The sequence below is a fragment of the Mesoplodon bidens genome (assembly GCF_964165515.1).
Source record: "Mesoplodon bidens genome assembly, chromosome: 12".
Classification (NCBI taxonomy): domain Eukaryota; kingdom Metazoa; phylum Chordata; class Mammalia; order Artiodactyla; family Ziphiidae; genus Mesoplodon; species Mesoplodon bidens.
In genome coordinates this window covers 79,958,271-79,979,030 of record NC_138168.1, presented here as the reverse complement: position 1 = coordinate 79,979,030, position 20,760 = coordinate 79,958,271, and the positions used below count along the sequence as shown (strand labels likewise).

The following is a 20,760-nucleotide window of genomic DNA, read 5'->3' as shown; positions in this document are numbered from 1 at the left end:
CTATGATTTTCATCTGCAAATTTATTATAACTTGGTCATGGAATGACATGACTGTAACAGAAAAATTTTTAAAGCAGCAGAAGAAAAAGGAGGAGGAGGAAGAGGAGATAGGCCAAAAAAGAAAAAAAAGAAGGAAAGAGGAAAGCAAAGGAAAACAGGCAAAAAGAGGTGGAAGGGAAAAATGACAAGAGAAACAAGGGAAGGAAAGGGAAGGGAAAGGAAGGAAAAGAAGTGAAGAAGCACTGTAGAGACATCCTCTAAAAGGCAGGCTAAATACCGTGTGAGGGCAGTTCTACGGAACCAGACCAGTGACCGTTCTCGATCAGTCCACAAAACTGTGATACGAGACTATATTCCATGGAAAGAAAGAGCTGCTTGTTGAACAGCATCATCACTGTTGACGATGCTATAATAACACAAAATGATGAAAAAAGCTATAATAACACAAAATGATGAAACAGTAACCAATACGTATACAATTCTCCAGTATTTAAATAAATAAAGGCTGCCAGAACTCTGTTCCAGGCGGCTTGGCAGGTGTAGGGAAGGAACCCAGAGCAGGACAGGAGATGAGGGGGCAGCGTGGCGCTCCGAAAGGAAGGAAAGCACAAAGATGCATCGCGTGCAACCTGGCACCCTTGGACTGATGAGCAGAGGCAAAAAAAAAGTCTGCAAAAAACAACTAGAAGATGGATCTTTCTTATTCAAATGATTACGTCATCCGTAAAGACAAGGTACATCTGGTAACAAAAGGTCACAGCAGCAGAGCAGAGAAGGCATTGCTGATGAGGAAAGAGTGTGAAGGATGTGTGCACAGGGCAGGAGCCAACCTGAGTGTGCCAGAGACAGACAGATCTTGAATTCCAATCCTGGCTCCACCACCGGCTAGCTCAATGCTCTTTGCAAGTAGCAGAATGTCTCTGAAACTTAGCTTCCTTTCTGGTAAAACGTGAATGATAAGGCTTCCCGGGAGTGCTATGATGATTAAATGAGATCATGTATGTAAAGTATTCAGCACAGCAGCTGGTGCTGGGTAGGGACTCTGTCAGTGGTAGCTGCTGTTAAATAATGTCTAAATTCGATTACTCTAAGCAATGACCGAATAAGAAAGAAGCATAGGACTCACATTCCAAGTCAACCCAAATAGAATACATGCAATAAGGTGGCACAGTTGAAAACTGAAATCTTCATTTTCTAAAATAAGCAAGTTAACTTTTATGAATTCATAAAACTGGAAGTGGTCTTCAGAACTCTGTTCAAATTTCTTCATTTACTGATGGCAAAATTGGAAAAGGAAATGAAGAGACTATTGTGGTTTGGATGTATGAGCCAAAAAAAGATTTTAATTAAAGGAAAGTTACTCATCATTCTTTGATATAACACAAGATGAAGGTGAAGTTAGAAAATTACAGTTCATAATTTTGTAAATACACACAAATACATATGTGTATATATATTGATACATACATATGTGTATATATATTGATACATGCATATATGTATATATAAATATACATATACAATATACATGTATATTTTAGAAATGAGAGAGCTAATCTGGGGAGACATCAGGCAGACAGTTATCCTTAGCCTTCTGTGAACTCGACTACCCTACATCACCGGAATCCACCCATTTGTAAATATATCTGATAAAGTTCTTGGAAGGTTAGTGGAATGCTGAATAAAGGAGCTTCAGGATCAAACTGGTGATTATCAAGAATGTGCTTCCCCCAAGCTACAGCTAGGTCACTCACCTGTCCAGGAGCAAGTTCGGAGCAAACAGGAGCTTCCCTGGGTGCTCCATGGAGCGCCAGACAAGACCAATCATGAGGATCTCTAGCCACGCACATTCCAGAAGGTGGACCTGATCATGAAGGGTCAAATCCACAAATCCTGAAACAAGACAAGAAAACCCTGCTGACTCAAATGAAAAGTAATGCTGGTGAAATGAATGCAACCAGGGATTTGAAGTGGTAGGGTCTATTTTCTATTAGGTGGAAAACATAAATTAGAAGCACACAATAAGAAAGTCAAGTAACTATTTTTTAAACCTAGCATATCAATGAACTTTACTGTGGCATTTTCTTAATGTCTTAGTGTCATATCTACAGAAACAAACTAACTTAAGCAACCCACTTAGTTTTCTATAAAGTTCTGAATTAGTGTTAAAATGTGTATGCTTTTTACTTAGACATTTCTAATAGCCCTATGTGATTATTACATTTCATTTCTGTTTCAGCTGAAGATATTTAGGTGCAGGAAATTTAAATTACTTGCCCTAAACCAAATAGGAATTGGAGCACAGGCAAGACCAAAGTCACTAAATTTCTACCTCTTTGCTTCATCACTAAGCCATGCTCTTTTTTTCACACCATGGAAAAGAAAGACTAATACAATAGAATGTGTAAATAAATCACTCGGGAGAGAATGAGTCAGATGAATAAAAGTGACATTATGGTTACTTCTGGTAATAAACACTAAAAAGTGCCCTTGTTTTCCAATGGCTTATTGGGAGAGTAAAGCTTTCTCCAGTCATCACTGACAATATGGTGGATGCCTAATAGTAATCATAATAGTAAGAAGAAGGAGGGAGAGAAGGAGAACGGGAAAGAAGAAGAAGATCAATTGATTGAGCTTTTACTATGGGTTAGAAGTGATGCTAAGTACTTCCCATACCAATTTTTAAAGTATTTATTAACACAATAATTCTCAGAGGTAAGAACTCACGGGGATATCATTTTACAGATAAGGAAACAGATGTTCAGAGAGCTTATATACTTGTTAAGGTCAGAGATGGAAATATAATCTCCCGAACCTATGCCCTTGACCACAAGTGACAGTACTTCCTATGTGCTGCAATTAATTGTAGACTTTGGATCAAGTGACTAAATAAATCTAACCACACAAATTAAGACATGCCAGAGTGACAAGGGCACTGCATAAACAAGATGTCCATAAAGTTTGCTCCTTTCCAAATCGGTTCCCTGTTCTTTTGCCCTGAGGTACCCCCATCACATTTCCTTCCTCTCTCTCTCTGCCCTCAACCCTTTGTTCTCTCTTATCCATGAGATGGGTCTAGGAATCCCATTTTTCTTTGTCCTCTTCTTTATTTTTTTCTCACTAATATTATACTTTTATTAGTTATCTATACTTGTATTTACTAAAAAGCCAAAATGTAAGTTTATTTTCCTTAAACAGTAGTAGTGATGGTTTGCCTACTGAATGTTTCTTCTTGGGGGTGTTGATTAAAGAATCAGCATTAAACAATTAGCTCATCATTTCTTATATACTTAAGTGCCATCTTTCATATAATCCTTACCACCAAGTAGATGATGATCCACATAGAGAAACCCAAGGTGGAGAAAGACCTCAGAGTGTAAGCCCCCTCTAGCCACCATCCCATAACCAAGCCTCATTAATTCTATCTTTAAAGTAACCATAAAATTCTTTTTCTCCTTTCTATATTTCCACCATTACTGCATTTATTTAAATCTCCAAGAGTCTCTAACCTTTTTGCCTAACTTCTTTAACTCAGCATAATTATTTTGAGACTTACCTATGTTGTTACATGTATAAATAGTTGATTCTTTTTATTGCTGAGTGGTATTCCACTCAGCAATAAAGAATAGTTGTTCTTTTTATTGGATATAGCCAATAACTAAATACAATTTACCCTTTCATTGGATATTTGATTTACTTCGGGCTATTACAAATAAAATTGCCATGAGCAATCTATGTACAATTTTTTTGTATGGACATATGCTTTCATTTCTCCTGGGTAAATATTTAAGTGTACTATGGCTGGATTATAAGGTAGGTATACAGTAGGTATATGTTTAACTCTTTAAGAAACTGCTAAACTGTCTTCAAAAGTGATTGTTCCATTTTACATCCCCGACAGCAATGGACGACAGTACCAGTCTCTCCACATCTTCAACCAATACTTAGTATGGTCAGTCTTTTTCATTTTAGACATTCTAGTAGATGTACAGAGGTATCACACTGGCACTGTGATTTTAATGTGCATTTCCCTAATGACTAATGATATTGAGCATCTTTTCATGCTTCTAACAGATCATTATCTTACACTATATTCACATTAATTATGCATGTATCTGTAAATCCTGCTAGACTATGTACTCATTAGAAGCACAAAATGCATAATTCTATCAAATTCTGCTTTTTTCATGTCTAAATTTATTGCACCTTCTGCTACATCATTCAGCCATGCCAAAGCCTACAGTGTAGAATTTATCAGAGCAAGTGTCTTCCCACTGGAAGGGGTGGGTTTCAGTCACACAAAGCAGGACTTGCAACTGGAGAGAAAATGGGCAGTTCTGTTCATAAGAAAAACTAAGGGATTAAAAAACAGTGGACTAGCCTTGCTCTGGAAGAAGCACTGCCTAAGGCAGCAAGAAATGCTTCTGTTTCTCAGTAGCCAACGTCTAATGGGATATATCATCTCCAGTGAGCAGTGTTTATAAGGAAAACTCACAGGGAAGTTTTAATTCTTTAAGATTTCACCCCAATTTTTCAGATAAAGTCTCATAACAGCAATATAAACCTACCCTATAAATCAAACTTACTTTCAGAAATGTTAACATTCATGAGGTATTTTCTCTCTTCTCATGACATTCCCTGTTTGATGTGGAAAAAAATGTAATAGTGTGATAATGTCACCCATAATGAAACCTACACAATGTAATTCAATACCCTCCATAAGCCCCAAACAATCACGCAGGATGAGATTTAGAGGGTACCTCGAGAGAGAACTGCAGCCATGTAACCAATCAATTTTGGAAAACCAAAGGAGCATTTTCTGATAGCAACCTTACATATTAAACTGAATCATACTTTTTAATTCTCACGTCAAAACTTCAGTGCTATTTAAGTCGGACAGTTTTAGTGGTCTTTGGGGAGTCTCAGAAGCTCACCATAACCATTTGTACCACAGAGGTCTGGTGATTATGAAATCTGTCTGCAGTATGTCTGTTAGTGACAGTTTTCAGTCTGAATCCAGCAGAATTGCTGGGTCCTTCTGTTGAAATGATGTAGATCTCTCAAAAAGGAATAGTCTGTTTAATTATCTTTCCCAGCTGTACATATTGCCTGCAAACAAGGGTTATTGTGTCTCTTCCAAAGTGTCCTCTGCAAGTTCCTGGGGCAGGGTTGCAGGGAGTGTGCAAAAACTGTCAATTAACCTTCTCAATGAATGTGAGGGCTACTGAAGGAAGTTACTGGATGGAGTGTCTCTTCCAATATACTGATCTCAATATTATTTTAACCACACAGGAGCTGCATGCTCTTTTGGTGTAGAATAAATGTCCTTTAAGACTCTCAATTCATATACAGTGAAGAAAAATAATGTAATAACTCCTAAACAAAATTATACTGGGCCAACTCTCTATAGACACCGAGTTTCAATCCTTTGGCTTATTTTCCTTCGAAACAGGAAGAATAATCTATTATGTAACTTCAGCTGAATCTGCTATCATAACTTAGAGGCATCCAACAATGCCTTTCTTGAACACTTGAAAGTGTGGCCAGTATGAAGGTGGGAGCTAGCAGCATCTATGGGATATGAATAGAGGCATCAGTGACAGAACTTCTTACAGGTGACACAGTGAGACATGATTTACCCCCCATCACTTAGGGACTCTCATTTAGTGACAGTGGCAAGGGGTCTTCAGGGCTGTGGAATCCACACCAGTGGGGTAGAATGCATACCTCAAAAGTAGTAACAGTAGTTTATTGAGACCAAGTGAAATCAGCTGCAAGGAAATCTCAGTTTATAAAATAAAATTTTAAGAGAAAGCGAACATGGGCCTTTTTCTCTAGTCTGCACTTACAGGTCTAGTAAATGAGTGCCCAGAGATAGGATATACTGGAAACAGACAGAAATACTTCCAGTCCTGTTCCCCACCTGTTATGTGGGCAGGGACCTGATGAAGTTGAGGAAGCCCTCTTTCAGAGAAAAAGAGTCTCTCCATACAGACAAGCAGCTTGTTATTTCCAGCCTCATCACCAAGATATTTCTGCCTTCTTTCTTCGTTATAAGGTAACTGTTTTGCCTGCAAGATTTTCCACTGAGTTTTGACTGTGAAAGGAGCTCGTGGCATGTCTTTCCCCCTCCCTTGGGCCTCATGAGATCCTAAGCCCTCTTCCCCACTCTGCTAGGGACTGCCATACTAATTGCTTAATTTGCCTTGGCACACAGGAGATCCTTAAAGCCTTACCCACTCTTACTGGGTGTGGCAAGACACTGCAAAGTGTGCCGAGAGCCTGAGGCAAAATGACTAATATAATACGAATGCCCCTTAAGTTCTGCACTGCTGTTGAGTAAAAGATAAACCAGAGTGGGTCTTCAGTAGAGGCATGAGAAAAAAAATGAGGGTTACAGTAATTGTATTTCTTATTTCCATGGAATACAATCTATATGTTATAGATGCAAAACAAAGTAGAATCTCTGTGAAAAAAAAAGCAACTTTTTCCTGGGGAGCAGTTGTCTCAAAACTAGAAGCCAGGTGGTTGGTTCCCTTAGTAAATCCACTGGAAAAATATTAGTTTCCTGACCTTCAAAAAATTAATCATGTTCTCAGTCATATGATGACCCCAATGTTCTCCAAAATGTCAGTTATAATATTGCCCATTTCATGCTTTCTGTTTTGCCTTAACTCAGTGAAAGAAGATTTAAATAATCATCTCTTTTCCCCTTGATGCCAAAATAAAATAAGGTTTTTTTTTCCAAAAAAAAAAGAAAGAAACATATGGAACATGAGATTGTAGCATAAATCAGCTACAAACTGAATAAAACTTGGGATTTCTGAGAGAAAGCCTATAGAACAGATAATGTCAGAACAACCTAGATCCCAGCTCAAATGCTAAGCAGTCTTCACATCCTCCATTTTGTTGTGTTTTTTTTTTTCTTTTTCTCCACAAGATAGTAACTTAATGCCATACTACGAACCATGTACCTCATGGTATAATTGACTATAACCTCCCTCCTCCAAATAAAAATATAGAATCTCCTTTATATGCAGCCTCATTATGGAGAGACCCATTAGAACTGTGATTCTCATTCTCTAACACTTGAAGATGTCTCCGTAACATATAAGCATTGAAAAATTCTTTTCAAAGAAATGAGTTTACTCCATTTAAATAAATAATGTAATATACCACTCTTACCAAATATGTACTACTGTTATAAAATAAAATGGTAAGAGACTATCACTTGTTTAGACATACTGAATCACAGTGCAAGAACATGGGCCTCCTACCAAGCCTGCCCCACGTCACATCCCTGTGTATTCTGGCTTTCCTCCTCTATAATAAAAGGAAGTGTTCCCAGGCCCCCTCTGGCAAACATCACCTATCCAAAGCCCTTATGTAAACACCGTACTAAATATGCACCTTGCCAATACCAAGCGGACACTTTCCAGAGGCTACAACATCCTCATCCTCAGGCCTGATTATTAGGTATTTCCAAGTCACTTCCCAAGATGTAACTTTTTGGAAGGTACACACCCTCCCTTCTCCCCCAACAGAATGAGGAAGACAGAAGTAATTAAAAGAGAATGAACCAAAAAGACACGTAGACCTGGCTTGAAATTATTCCGTGACCCACGGCCAGTTACTTAAGGTCTCTGAAAGCTCTTCCCATCTGTAAAATAATCATTTTGGGTTATTGTAAAAATGAAGGAGTTAGCAGATGTCTCAGTACCAGAGTGGCTACTCAGTGAACATTTGTACTCTTCCCTACTTCATCCCAACAGGCTGGAACTTCTGTCCAGTAGAAGGGAAGACCACTTTTGCAAAGTACCAAGAGAAATGTTTGGTTTTAAAATATTGGAGATTTAGAACTTCAAACTTAAATAGAGCACTTTGTGTTTGCCCTAAATCATGATGTCATGTCGCGTTTTCTGTTTATTTTTTCTTTTTATTTATATGTAAAAAATAACCTAATAAAAAGGATAAAAGACTTCCTGGACATCAAACAGTTCTTACAAAACAACATTTTCATGATTTAAAAGTGGAGGGAACAAGAGCATGTGGATTATATTTCTCCTAAAATACATATGTGAAAAAATGAAAAAAGAAAGCACGTTTGGGGTTTTATTATACTCAAAGCATTTCAAGATGTTTAGCAAATCCAGAATGCCGCTGTCTTCATGCACCCCTCCCCGACCAGCCCCAATATAAATGGCCCATGGCTTTCTATTGAACTCAGCAGACCTCCACTGAGGTCCTTTGTTGCTCCTTATTTGCCTTGGGGTAGAGAGGATGAATCTTACCCTGAGGTGACTACATGCCTTGGGAAATAAAGTGGTATTCTCAAGGCCATGCTAAGCAATAAAAACCAGTGGTAAGTGAAGAACTGAATGTGACAAAGTTGACGTTTTTAAAATATGTCACATTTAGCATAGTTGACAGCCAAATTAATTTGAGTAAGGATTGAAGAATTCAGTCCAGAGGTTTTAAAATAAACAAAGGTACTGCCTTTTAAAATTACTGGACCATCCTTCAAACACCCCTTACTTAGAAGACCATATGTTGAAAGAATTACAGATGATGAAAGTCATGATATCTATATAAATCCACGAACTTTCCAATCTTGACTCTGCAGACTGACAAGAGTGTCATGTTTTAGCTGACACTGTATGATGAAGACACTATGACATCATTACTAATCCCGTTAGAACAGTGCAGCAGAGCTTAACACATTTTACTCTGTGACTTATTTTTACGTATACAGATTCAAAGGTGGAGTTCCTATGGCACATCCAAAAGAAAAACCAACACTGTTGTTTGTGGTTATTCTCCTTCTTCCCCATTTTTATCTGAATGAAAGAGAAACAACAGAGAGCTTGCTTGGAAGGATCTGAGATATTTCCCAGACACGTCTCTTACAATGCATACATGAGAGAGAAACTGAATGCAGAAAATTGTCCTTCCTCTGAAAAGATCTTAGGTATACTGAGTAGGTTACTCACTGAGAAAGTAGGTTACTCACTGGGAAAGTAGTTTACTCATATCCAAAGACAAAACTGGCTTCAAGTTTGCTCAGTTGTTGCTTGGTTTTAAACACCCTCCCAGAACTATATTCAAGGAACCACACTCCTTATAATGCTCCTTTGAAAAATTGTTAGACTTTCCCACAAAAGTGTATTCAGACTCTACTTCAAAAAATTTCTAGAAGTTTTTCCTTGCTTCAGACATCAGCCCACATTTATTGTTGAGTCATCGAACATGTCTCTGGATATGCATCTGTGTGTGTGATCTATTGTGGTTACATTTCACTCAACAACCAGTATTTGACTATGTTTACACATCAATGTATAGGACAAAAAAAAAAAAAAAGAAGAAAGTGTATGGAAATAAATTACCTCTGATCTAGAGAGGTAATTGTAGAACTTCTCTGATTAGAAAGAAAAAATGGAGCACCTCAAGACTTTAAGTTTAGAATTACATATTGTAGCATATGTAAAATAATTTTAATACAAAGAAGGAAGTATTCTTGACTTTAAAGCGGAACTTCATAAAATATTTCCCTTAACCTTTATTTAGTGATTCAGTTTACCACACTCCTTTCAATGGCTAGATATGTATTTTCTTATTTTTCAAAGGTTGGATATATCTTAATTCTGATCACAGCATGTGTGAACTTGTGAAATGCTGACTATCTCCCTTTAAAAAATTATGTTCTCAATTTTTGTAGTAGGTGGATGTGAGAAAATGTCATTGCATCTTTGGTAAAGGAGTGGATGAAAGGTATTGAGCTGCATCCCGCATGTAAGCAATCATTTATTTGGCAAATTTCTCTCCAAATGTAGTAACAGGAAAAGGTTTTCCTCTCCTAAAGAATTAATGTGCTCCTTTTCGTTGGAAAATAAGAACACCAGGGTTTCTTAAAGACTGCACAAAGCCCTACCATCAAGAAGCACAGACATTAATACAATGTTCAAAAGCAGTAATAGTTTTCCCTGTTTCCTGGGGACATTATTGCCTGAGTCCTGCTTTTTCTGATCTCACTTTTGACTGTACTGTTGAATTACTAGGCACCTTGTATCAGACTGTGCAAAGTAGATAGAGGAATAAATCATTAAAGTATGTATACTTGTTTTCACACACACATAATTATCCTTTTTTTCCCTCCTTTTAGCAATAAGTAAGGTATGTGATGACAGATAAAGTCAGGAGAAAAGAACTAATCTCACAACTATATCTGACTCTAGAAAGAAAAATAAGTCAAGACTTTCAGGTATGAAGATCATACTTGGGGATCAAAAAAAATGTCCCTCAGAGAAAACAAAGCAGATGGCAACTCTACCTTGTTACCAATCCCATCTGTATTACACTCGGAGCCTTGGTTCATGAAGAGATGGTTGTCATGACAATAAGCATTTGAGAAGAGTTCTGGAGAAGCTGATGGATTTAAGAGTGTCTCCTAGCTTCCCAATTTTCCAAACGCACACAAAAATCCCATTATCCAAATAAACAATTCTATTACTTCTTGTATTGGCTACAATTATCCTATATTGATGTTATAAAATTTTGCACTCTCATGTCAAAATCCTCCTTGGAGGGACAGAACAGCTCTTTACGCTGATACAGCACAGCTTGAAAGTAAACTGGTCTTTTATTTTTATTCAGCAAAGCAATTGTATTAACTACAGCTTAATTTTTTTCCCTTCCAAGCTCAGAAAGAAATCAATTTCAGGTTAAATGAGAAAGGGGAAAAAAGTAAAAGAAATTATTTTCCAGTTTCTGAGAGTAGATGGCAAACTAAAGAAGGAAAAAAATTAATAAACTATAAAGTGCTTAAGACTGTCCTTTGACATGCTTGTCAAATGGACAGGAAGGCCAGCACCACGGAGTGACTCTGTGATCTCTGATAAGGAGCACAGGCTGGCTGCGTTTAAAAGTCAACAAGCACTTGTACCTTGGAGCATACATTTTTTCCTGTGTACCTCATAGCAGACCTACAGAAGCATTTCAAATACTATTGTCATCAGTCTGAGTTTTCTGGATACCTGCGTGCTCCCCGTAAACACTACAAATGTCATCAACACAAAGACTGAAGGGGAAGCGGACAATCTCCTTTTTAGAGCAAGTTCCTCAAACAAATGAAAAATGATGATTTCTTCCTACCCTCACCCAGCTCAAGTCCTTTAATGAAACCAAAATTGATGACTATCTTATAATTTTAGGGAGTGTTTCCTCACACACACACACACACACACACACCTGATTTAAAAGCTAGAGGAACACCTGTTGTTGCCGATTACCCAAGGACATCTCGTTCTAGAATGAATTAGGAGCAAAACAAGAGGCTTATTCTCCCTTTCCTTTAGTTAAATTCGGAAGGTTAAAATGGGAGTTTTGCAAGCCAAAATCATCAAGAAGTAACAGAAATGCTGAGTAACAAGTCACATAACAACACCTCTCCTGAGAAACCAGAGGACAAGATACAGGGCCCCATACCAAGAAGAGGCAGGGCCACAAGTCTGGGGTGGTGGAGGCCTGAGGGTCTCACAAGCACATGGGGGACTTATTTTGAAAAGGTTGCTTCCTCTCTTCCAGCCTTCCCATAGCGCCCCACTTCCCACATTCTTTCCATTATCCTACACAAATTTCAGCCCCAGAGAGGACAAGCAACAAAAGGAAGGAGAAAGAAATATTTCAGCCTCTTCCACCCCAGATCTGAAGTCAATGAACACTGACCTTATATACGCCATTGCTGAGAGGCCATAAGGAGATTAGAAAGCCAGAGACTATATTTCTTTCATCCATGGTGGATCCTTTTATAAGCATAGCAGTTCTTGCCAGGCCATTAAATAGCCACTCTAAAAATAAAGTGGGTAGGGCTTCCCTGGTGGCACAGTGGTTGAGAGTCCGCCTGCCGATGCAGGGGATGCGGGTTCGTGCCCCAGTCTGGGAAGATCCCACATGCCACGGAGCAGCTGGGCCCGTGAGCCATGGCCGCTGAGCCTGTGCGTCCGGAGCCTGTGCTCCGCAATGGGAGAGGCCACAACAGTGAGAGGCCCGCATACCGCAAAAAAATAAATAAATAAAAATAAATAAAGTGGGTAGCTAAGCAAACCTAAAAGAGAGATTCTCTAAGTACCAATTACCTTCAAAGCAAGAACTATTCCATTTGTTCACTAACTCAACATGGCCCGTGGCTTGGTATTGGGTCCCATCAGTAATGCTGACTACCTAAGGTTTACAACAGGAGCTATAATGATATTTCCTAATAAAAGTAGAGAGTATCTGTATTCGTTTCGTAGGGCTGCCATAACAAAGTACCACAAAGTGGGTGGCTTAGAAAAACAGGCAACAACAGTTCTGGAAGCTAGAAGTCTGAAATCAAAGTTTCAGCAGGGCCACGCTCTCTCTGAAGACTCTAGGGTAGAGTCTGTTCCATGCCTTTCTCTTAGCTTCTGGGGTCGCTGGCAATCCTTAGCATTCCTTGGCTTGTAGATGCATCATTCCAATCTCTCCTCCATAATCACATGGTTTTCTCTGTGTGTCTCTGTGTCTCTTCTCTTTTTGTAAGGACAGCAGTCATATGAGATTAGGGTCCACACTAATCAAGTACAACCTCATCTTTTTCTTCTTTTTTCCTTATTTGTTTTTGGCTGTGTCAGGTCTTAGTTGCGGCACACGGGATCTTTGTTGAGGTATGCGGGATCTTTTCATTACCCCGCGTGTTCTGCTCAGGCTTCTCTCTAGTTGTGGCAGGGAGGCTTCTCTCTAGTTGTGGCGTGTGGGTTTTCTCTCTCTAGTTGTGGCGCACAGGCTCCAGGGTGCATGGGCTCTGTAGTTTGCTGCACGCGGGCTCTAGTTGAGGCTCACGAGCTCAGTAGTTGTGGCACGTGGGCTTAGTTTCCCCACGGCATGTGGAATCTTAGTTCCCTGACCAGGGATTGAACTCGCATCCCCTGCACTGGAAGCCAGGTTCTTTACCACTGGACCACCAGGGAAGTCCCAAGTATGACCTCATCCTAACTTGATTATATCTGCAAAGACTAGTTCCAAATAAGGTCATACTCACAGGTGCTGGGGGTTAGGACTTCAACATATCTTTTGGGGGTGTGCAATTCAATCCATAACAGTAAGAAACTGTAAATATTTTACCACTGACATGTCATGTTCAATATTCACCAAATATTTCTTGAGTATCTCCAATATATATATATAAACCTGGCATGAGGCTGGGTACTATCGGTAACAGAGATGGGACAATGTTCTCATTCTCAAAAAGCTCCTAGTCTATAGGGGAAGCAAAGAAAGTGGACATATGATAATAATGACAGGTGTTAAGTGCCAAAATATAGAAAAATATCTGTGGAGCAGACACCTTAATCTCTGAGGCTGGAGCAAAGGTTATTCCTTGGGCTACTGCATATGCTTTCCCTTCTTCCCAGAACACTCTTCCAAGGACTTCAGCGCTCACAGCATCAAGATCAAGTTCTCATTCCTAGGGCAGCTCTTATCTGTGTGAGTGCCTATTTGCTCATTAGCATCACTCACCAGAATGGAAACAGACTGAGCACAGGGCCTATGTATTGATGGCATTATGCCTACAGGACTTAATGCAGTGCCTGGCTGAGAAAAGACCCTTAATAAACATTTCTCTTAATGAATGAGATGATGAGTGTAAGTGAATTATCTTCTTGTAGTAGGTGCAGCAATTTGGAGGACTTCTTGTAAGAAGGTATCCAGTTTCTCTGGGAAGAAGGAGGAGAGCTCCTTTCTTGGGAAGGAGAAGGAGGTGATAGGTAGGGAGTTAAGAGTAGCAAAGGAGGGGATTGAAATTGTCACTGTGGGAATAGAAAGAAAGCAAGAGTGAGAGAAAGAGAGACAGAGAGAAAGGGAGAGAGAACACGCTAAAGAGGCAAGAAGAATATTTGGAAAACTTAGCTGTTAGACCCTCCAATCTCTAAAAATATTTCTAAATATGGTCATAGATTAAAATAGGAATATATCTTTCCCTTTAACTGGGATATTGTCCTTTTGAATATAGTGTTGCTTAAGTCTTAAAAATTCAGTAAGATCTATGCATAAACCCAACTTTTTAAGGAGCAAGATGTGAAATTTAAATACCCAGTCTTACCATTAAAAAAAAATCAACAATACTCACAAATACAGTATTCTTTGGAGTGCTTAAAAGCATAAATTGTTACAGAAAAATTAATTTCTTCACTATTTTGAACACCTACCATGTGTCAGGCACAATACTGATGTTACGGGCAAAAACTTTTAATATGTCTTGGTCTCTGACATCAAAGCTAAGAGAAAAGAGAGTCCAATTTAAAAAAAGATTGTAATCACTACTATATGTAAAATAGATAAACAAGGACCTACTGGGAACTATATTCAATATCTTATAACAACCTATAATGGAAAAGAATCTGAAAAAGTATATAAATATATATATTTATATATGTATGTTTATATATAACTGGATCACTTTGCTGTACACCTGAAACTAATACAACACTGTAAATTAACTCTATACCTCAATTAGAAGTGTTTAAAAAATAAAATAAAATAAAAAATATTGTAAAGTACTATCTAATACCACATTGGAGGACTGTCCAGGGCTCACTGGATGCACACAGGACCGGCAGCTAGTCCAAAGTGGCAAGACTCATATTTCTGATTTGAGTCTGGATGGTATACTTGATGGAAAGGGAGGCAAAGCTACAGAGGGACCAGAGGGGATGGCATGTTCCTGAAACTGTCCCTAGACCAGACAGAAAGCAGGGCGGGCATGGTCAGAAATGGGGCCAGAGAAGGAAGCTGGGGCCAGGTGGTGCCACAGAGCTTCGGCTTCACCCTGAGGCAAAGAGGAGTCACTGAAGGATTTTAAAGCGAGGAGTATTAACTAGTTAAGTTCATTCTCCACTAGGAGAATGAACCATAAGAGAGCCACTGATGAAATATTAAGGAAGGTGAATGAAAGGAATTTACCAACTGATGAGATAAAAAGAGGGGGAGAAAGAACCAAGGATCTCCTGAGTGTCTGGATGGTAGAGCTGGCCACTGTGATGGGCAGACAGAAGGAAGGGGGGTTCAAAGGGGAAGGCAGTGAGTGCCGGGTGGAACATATTTAGTCTAAGCTTCATGTGGCGCCACCACGTAGAAAAGTCTAGTGGTTTGCTGAAACAAGGGTCTGAGGCTGAGAAGCCTGGAAGGCAGGCCGAAATCAAAGATTTGGGTTTTATCCGGAACTAGGTGATAATTGAATTCATGGGATTGCAGTATCAATTTGAAGGAATGTGCAGAGAAAAAAAGAGACAAAGATGCCATGAAAAATGCCAACGCATCAAAATGATAACACTTTTTCCCATACTGGAAACAGTGACTTGATAACTTTAAAAAAAAAAAGAAAGAAAAATAGAGCATGGGGCTGGCATATGCTTTCCTTTCTTTGTACTCATTATGTCCAAAGTTGTTAAACAGATGTCCAGAAAGGGAAACATAAACATCTGTTATTTACTGATTCTGAAAAAAAAAGAAAAAAAAAAACCAACTCTGGCCATGTTTGTGACTTTTTATCAAAATACTTTCAATAATAAGAATTCAAAAATGCCATCAAATACATTGCTTCCTGATCATTGATGGCTGGGATGCAACACTTCCATCCACTTTCTCACATTAGGAGATGAGCATGAAAAGATCACATGTGTTCTTTTTCTTTAATCCCAAAGGGATCCTGAGGGCAGACAGGGTCCCAGCCTCAAGGAGCCGGCTGCAGCTGTGTTCTCCCTCCCCCAGGACCTTGGGAAGGTCCACTTAGGCAGCAAATGCAGCCCTGGCTTATGCAATGATGTCACCTCGTGCCTCCCAGGGGACCTTGCGCCAGATTTCTCTTTGGGGAGAGGCTGGATGGCCTGACTGCACTGAGGGTGCCAGCCTTGGAGCTGTCCACTGCTCATCCCAGAGGGCCGCAAGCAGAGCTGATGGGATAGTTTTTTCTTACAAACCTGCCAAGCAAGGTATCAACCTGTAATGAAACTTGAGGAAAATGAAACTCAAAACTGCTTTGTCCATTTTGAATTCTTGGAACTAAAAATATTGTGAACATAATTATTTTTTCTTCTTATGGAGAAGTTGTCTTTATTTTTACCAGTTAAAATTAAAGAGAATATCCATGCCCAGTAATTTTGGATTAGTCAGATTTCCAACCTATATTCCACTGTCATAAACCCAAAGGAAAGCATTTCTTTCTTTTTTTTTTTTTTTCTTTTCCCTTCCTACCACCTATGAAGCAGATAGGAAATCCTCCAGGGCACAATGGGCTAAAACTCCTCATCACACTTTCAACTGCTGTCAGTGTCAAGGTCAGCTTCTCAAATCAGCTTCCAACCTGGAAAAAGGAGCTAAGCCAGAACTGGAGATGGCATGAAGTGGCTCTTTTGATTCCAAGAAATTGTGTTTATCATCATAAACCTAGCTTACGTTTCATAATGAAAATATAATCTGTCTTCAAGACTGTAAGGTCTCTTGTTCTAAGTATTTCAGACCACAGATGAGAAAATCATGGGATCAGTAAAACAACAAAACCATTCCTCCACACCTTTCCCTCACCACCATACGAAAACCAATGGCATGTGCACCAAATTAGAGGCAAGATTTATGACTATTTAGAGGCAGAAGAGTAGATGTCTTTTCTTGAATACAAAGACATACAGATGCCATCACTGAAAACGACATATATTTTTATTCTATCTCATGATGACAAGACTAGTGATGGTCCTAGAAGAGAATGAAGTTATTTTAGGAAATCGCTGTTTGGGCTCTGGTTTGCTCAGGCAATGATAGAACAAAGAAAAGCATGAGCAGAATTACTACTTTGGGGACTTCCCTGATGGCACAGAGATTAAGAATCTGCCTGCCAAGGCAGGGGACATGGGTTCGAGCCCTGGTCCAGGAAGATCCCACATGCCGCGGAGCAACTAAGCCCGTGCACCACAACTACTGAGCCTGCTCACCTAGAGCCCGTGCTCTGCAATAAGAGAAGTCACCGCAATGAGAAGCCCGCTCACCACAACGAAGAGTAGCCCCCACTAGCCGCAACTAGAGAAAGCCCGTGCGCAGCAACAAAGACCCAACCCAGCCAAAAATAAATAATAAAATTTTTAAAAAGAATTACTACTTTGCAGGAAGATCTAATTATGTTTCATATTTATACAAAGAGAACAGTATCTGTTGGCTACCTTCTTAGAGTTCTGTGTTCCTCAATAGGATTTTTAACTTTTCCAATGTAGAATGAGATATTATGAAGATGCAGTGTGTGACGGGAGGGACAGTGGGCTTTGCTGAGTTCAGCTTTGCCACTTCCTAGTGATGTGACCTTGGGTGAAGTATTTCATCCCTGATGCCTAGCACAATGTCTGCTCGTAATATATACTCTATGAGTATTTTTTAAATAAATGAACTGCTCTGGGCTTCAGTTACTTCACCTACAAAATGGGAATGATAACAATATCCCTACGGTATATTGCGGTGAAAAATAAAAAGTATCACGTTGCCTGGAAAACACTGGTAGTTGACAAATAAGTGATAGCTATCATTGCTTTAGTTCCTTTTTAATAATCAAAAGTGCCAAGAATATTATGATCAATTCTCTTCTGACACCCTGACCATGAGTTTCATCATCTATAATTTGTAGGTTGAAGTAGATTTATGACAGGGTTCTTAAACATTTTGCTCACTTTGGAAGTCTGATGAAGTCTATGGACCCTTCTCAGAATGGAATTCTAGATGCACAAAAGCAGATATTTTAAAAATCACAAAATAAAACCAATTATACTGAAATTCAGTTCTTTTTTAAGAACTCTGTGTGTCCATGGACCCCAGGTTAAGAACCCCTGGCAGGGGAAGGCTAGAAGTCAATGACTTCCCAGATAATCAGAGGCTGCTGGTAATTTCATGCACATTACATTACAACAGGGAAGTCCTCTTCCAGACCCTACTTTTCTTGGAATGCTCTCAAAACATTATTGAAGAGCAATGAGAATATCATTAACTATTGGAATGCTTTGTGCATATGAGACAAAGAGATATGGAAAAAAAAAAGGTTGTAATACAGATCTAGTAAAAAAAAACCCAAGTCCTCCTTAAGAGCATGTACAGAAGCTGGCCTTAATGACTCACATTTGATGACTCACCTCATAAGCTATTAAGGGAAATCGTTCCTATCCTTATTTAACTAAAGAATGTCTGTGAAAATTCATCAGGATTTAAAGAGTACAGGTAAATGGCAGGTCTTATAATAAAGATAATTTAATGAATTATAAACTGACTGAGATATCAAAAAACACATTTTATTTACTTTTAAGAGATAGAAAAATCTACTAATAAGAATTTATACATGAAATAGACAGGCAAAACCTCAAAAATACATGCTTCTCAACTTTCACATCTCTTATAAAGATGTGTCAGATGTGTGAGGTTTTTAAATGGCCAGCTGAGAACTGGCCAGGAAGACAAAGTCATTAACTTTGACACGTCCATTATGAGGGGTGGCCAGAATGGATGAGGAAAGAACTGGCCACCCAGCCCACTTTGAAGAACTTCTATGTATTCTGTCCAAGGCATCTTAGACACCAATAAAAGTCAAATTTTAGGACTAGAAATTGATGGCCAGGCCAAATAGTCTGAAACCCATGCAGATGTGTGAAAGGACGCTGCTTTAGACAGAATAAGAATGTGAAGAATACCTAAACTTCAGAATGTAAGCTGGCAGGAAGAATAGTCATAAATACATGAAGGATCCTCAATCTTACGAGAATTGATTATACTTGGTTAAGTAGATCAATGATATCATCTTGATCTGGAGTTTACAAGACTGTGCATGATTAATGACATGCTTTCAGAAAAATGTAATTGATTGACCGAAAAAGGTTTCTGATCCTTTCTCTCATCCTTTCCTCAGCCTAGAAGATATTACTCCTCCAATGCATGGACTTAGTAGAGAGGAAGACACAGGCTCACTCATCTTTGCTTTCCCCAAAGAACCCAGAACAGTGCTTTTCATGAAACTTAATATTCAAAAAGATTCTGAGTGAATGTTTGCAAGGATCTAGAAATTAATATAAAAAAATTAATGCTGATCTTATTGGCAACTATAATATCCTAATGGTGGAGTCTCCTAGGCTAGGCCTCATTATCTTTGTGGCTATGTGTAAATGGCATGTTTACATATACATTTTACCTAGCCATTTACTATACCCCAATTGGAATGATTCAGAGAAATTACAAAGAGAAAGATAAGAGATAATGAATAGTCTTAACTACACAGAAAATATAAAAGCAATAAATCTAAAAGCAAATAATCTTCCGAATAACAAGTTCTAGAAAATACCAAGGAGGGCTGGGATCCCCTCATCACTTCTGGAAGACTTCAGGAACACCTCCAAATGTTCTTTCCCTCCCCTTGGCTTTCAGTGGCCTTTTTTCTAATCTTTTCAGGATGGTGGCATCTCTAAAGCTTTTTCATTCCCTTTTCTTTTATTTCTATGTTTTTCTCTTCTGCTACTCCATTCAGTGGAATTTTAGCAAAGTGAACTTGATTTAAATTTTGAACTCCAACAAAAATCTCAAATCATTTTTGCCCTGCTAAAAGCAAAATGTCAAGAAAGAGGCAGAAAGTGGAACGATGGTTTGTTGAAAAATAACTTAGATTCCTGGTTCTATCAGCTTCCAGTAATCACAGCCATTCTGCACATTACTTCTCAGGAGGTATTTTTCTCCCGATGTATCAGTATTAGCAGTTGTAATGGGTTATACTTGTCCATTTGAAGTTCTTACAGCTATAATGTTAACCCTCTGGGATACTTTGTGTCTTCTGTCTCATTTTGCAACACTGAGACTGAGACTGAAAAAAAAGAAAAAAAACACTTCTTTTGGATCAGAGTGTAAAAGCATTCTAAGTCTCCTAAGGTTGCTACAAAAAAAAAAAAAAAGATCATGTAATTTGAGCACAATTTGGGTTTGCAGTTATCAAATGTCTCAATTTCTATTTCTTGAATGGGCTACCACAGATCCTTTCATTTACTAGTTGATTGGTAAATTACATGTTAACTGAATGGACAAAAAAATAAATAAGTATATTATGAGAAAATTCCAAAGCCAAATATGTATCAATACTGATTTCCCCCAAAGACTGACCAGATCTAGTCCTATCAACCATGGTTGGGCAAAACAATAAACCCCGATGAGATGCTCTTCACATTTTTTATTTTATTTTATTTTTATTTTATTTTAAAACAAAAGTTTTATTTTGCCATTTTGATCTTCTTTTGGCCAGGACTAGGAAGGGCATTTATATAGGGAGGGAGAGTACCTGCTTATGAAAGAGTCTCATTTGTCCCATTTTGTCAGCTGGGATCAAGTATTAAAATAATACCCATGGATGGGCTGAAAACCTTCTTGTCACTCAAATCTCTTTTGTCTTTAATAGGGAGTGAATGGCTTACCACCTGTTTGAAATGATCCAAAAGATCAGCTTCTCTGCACTTTACTCCAAGTGTGACAGTTTTGCTCAGGAAAACCAACACAACAAAAATATCATTCCATCAAATATTTATTGAAGAGCTGTTATGTTCAAGGCATGTGTTAGGGATGGAAATTAGTGCACTTTAATTTATTTTGTATATTGGGATAGACCCCAAAGCTCTAATTTTGCCTTCTACGTACATGCTTATTACTGAATTGTTAGAAATTAAATGATCTATAAAGAGCTACCTA

The 20,760-nt window shown here is 38.6% G+C and overlaps 1 protein-coding gene across 1 annotated transcript in view; it reads right to left on the bottom strand.

Annotated features, from left to right (window-relative positions):
- The window catches only part of ESR1 (estrogen receptor 1), a 254,813-nt gene that overhangs the window by 79,934 nt on the left and 154,119 nt on the right, over positions 1 to 20,760 (bottom strand). The window contains exon 6 of the mRNA XM_081251428.1: positions 1,755 to 1,893. Within this exon, the coding sequence (XP_081107554.1) occupies positions 1,755 to 1,893 (139 nt within the window). The remainder of the gene's footprint in view (positions 1 to 1,754; positions 1,894 to 20,760) is intronic.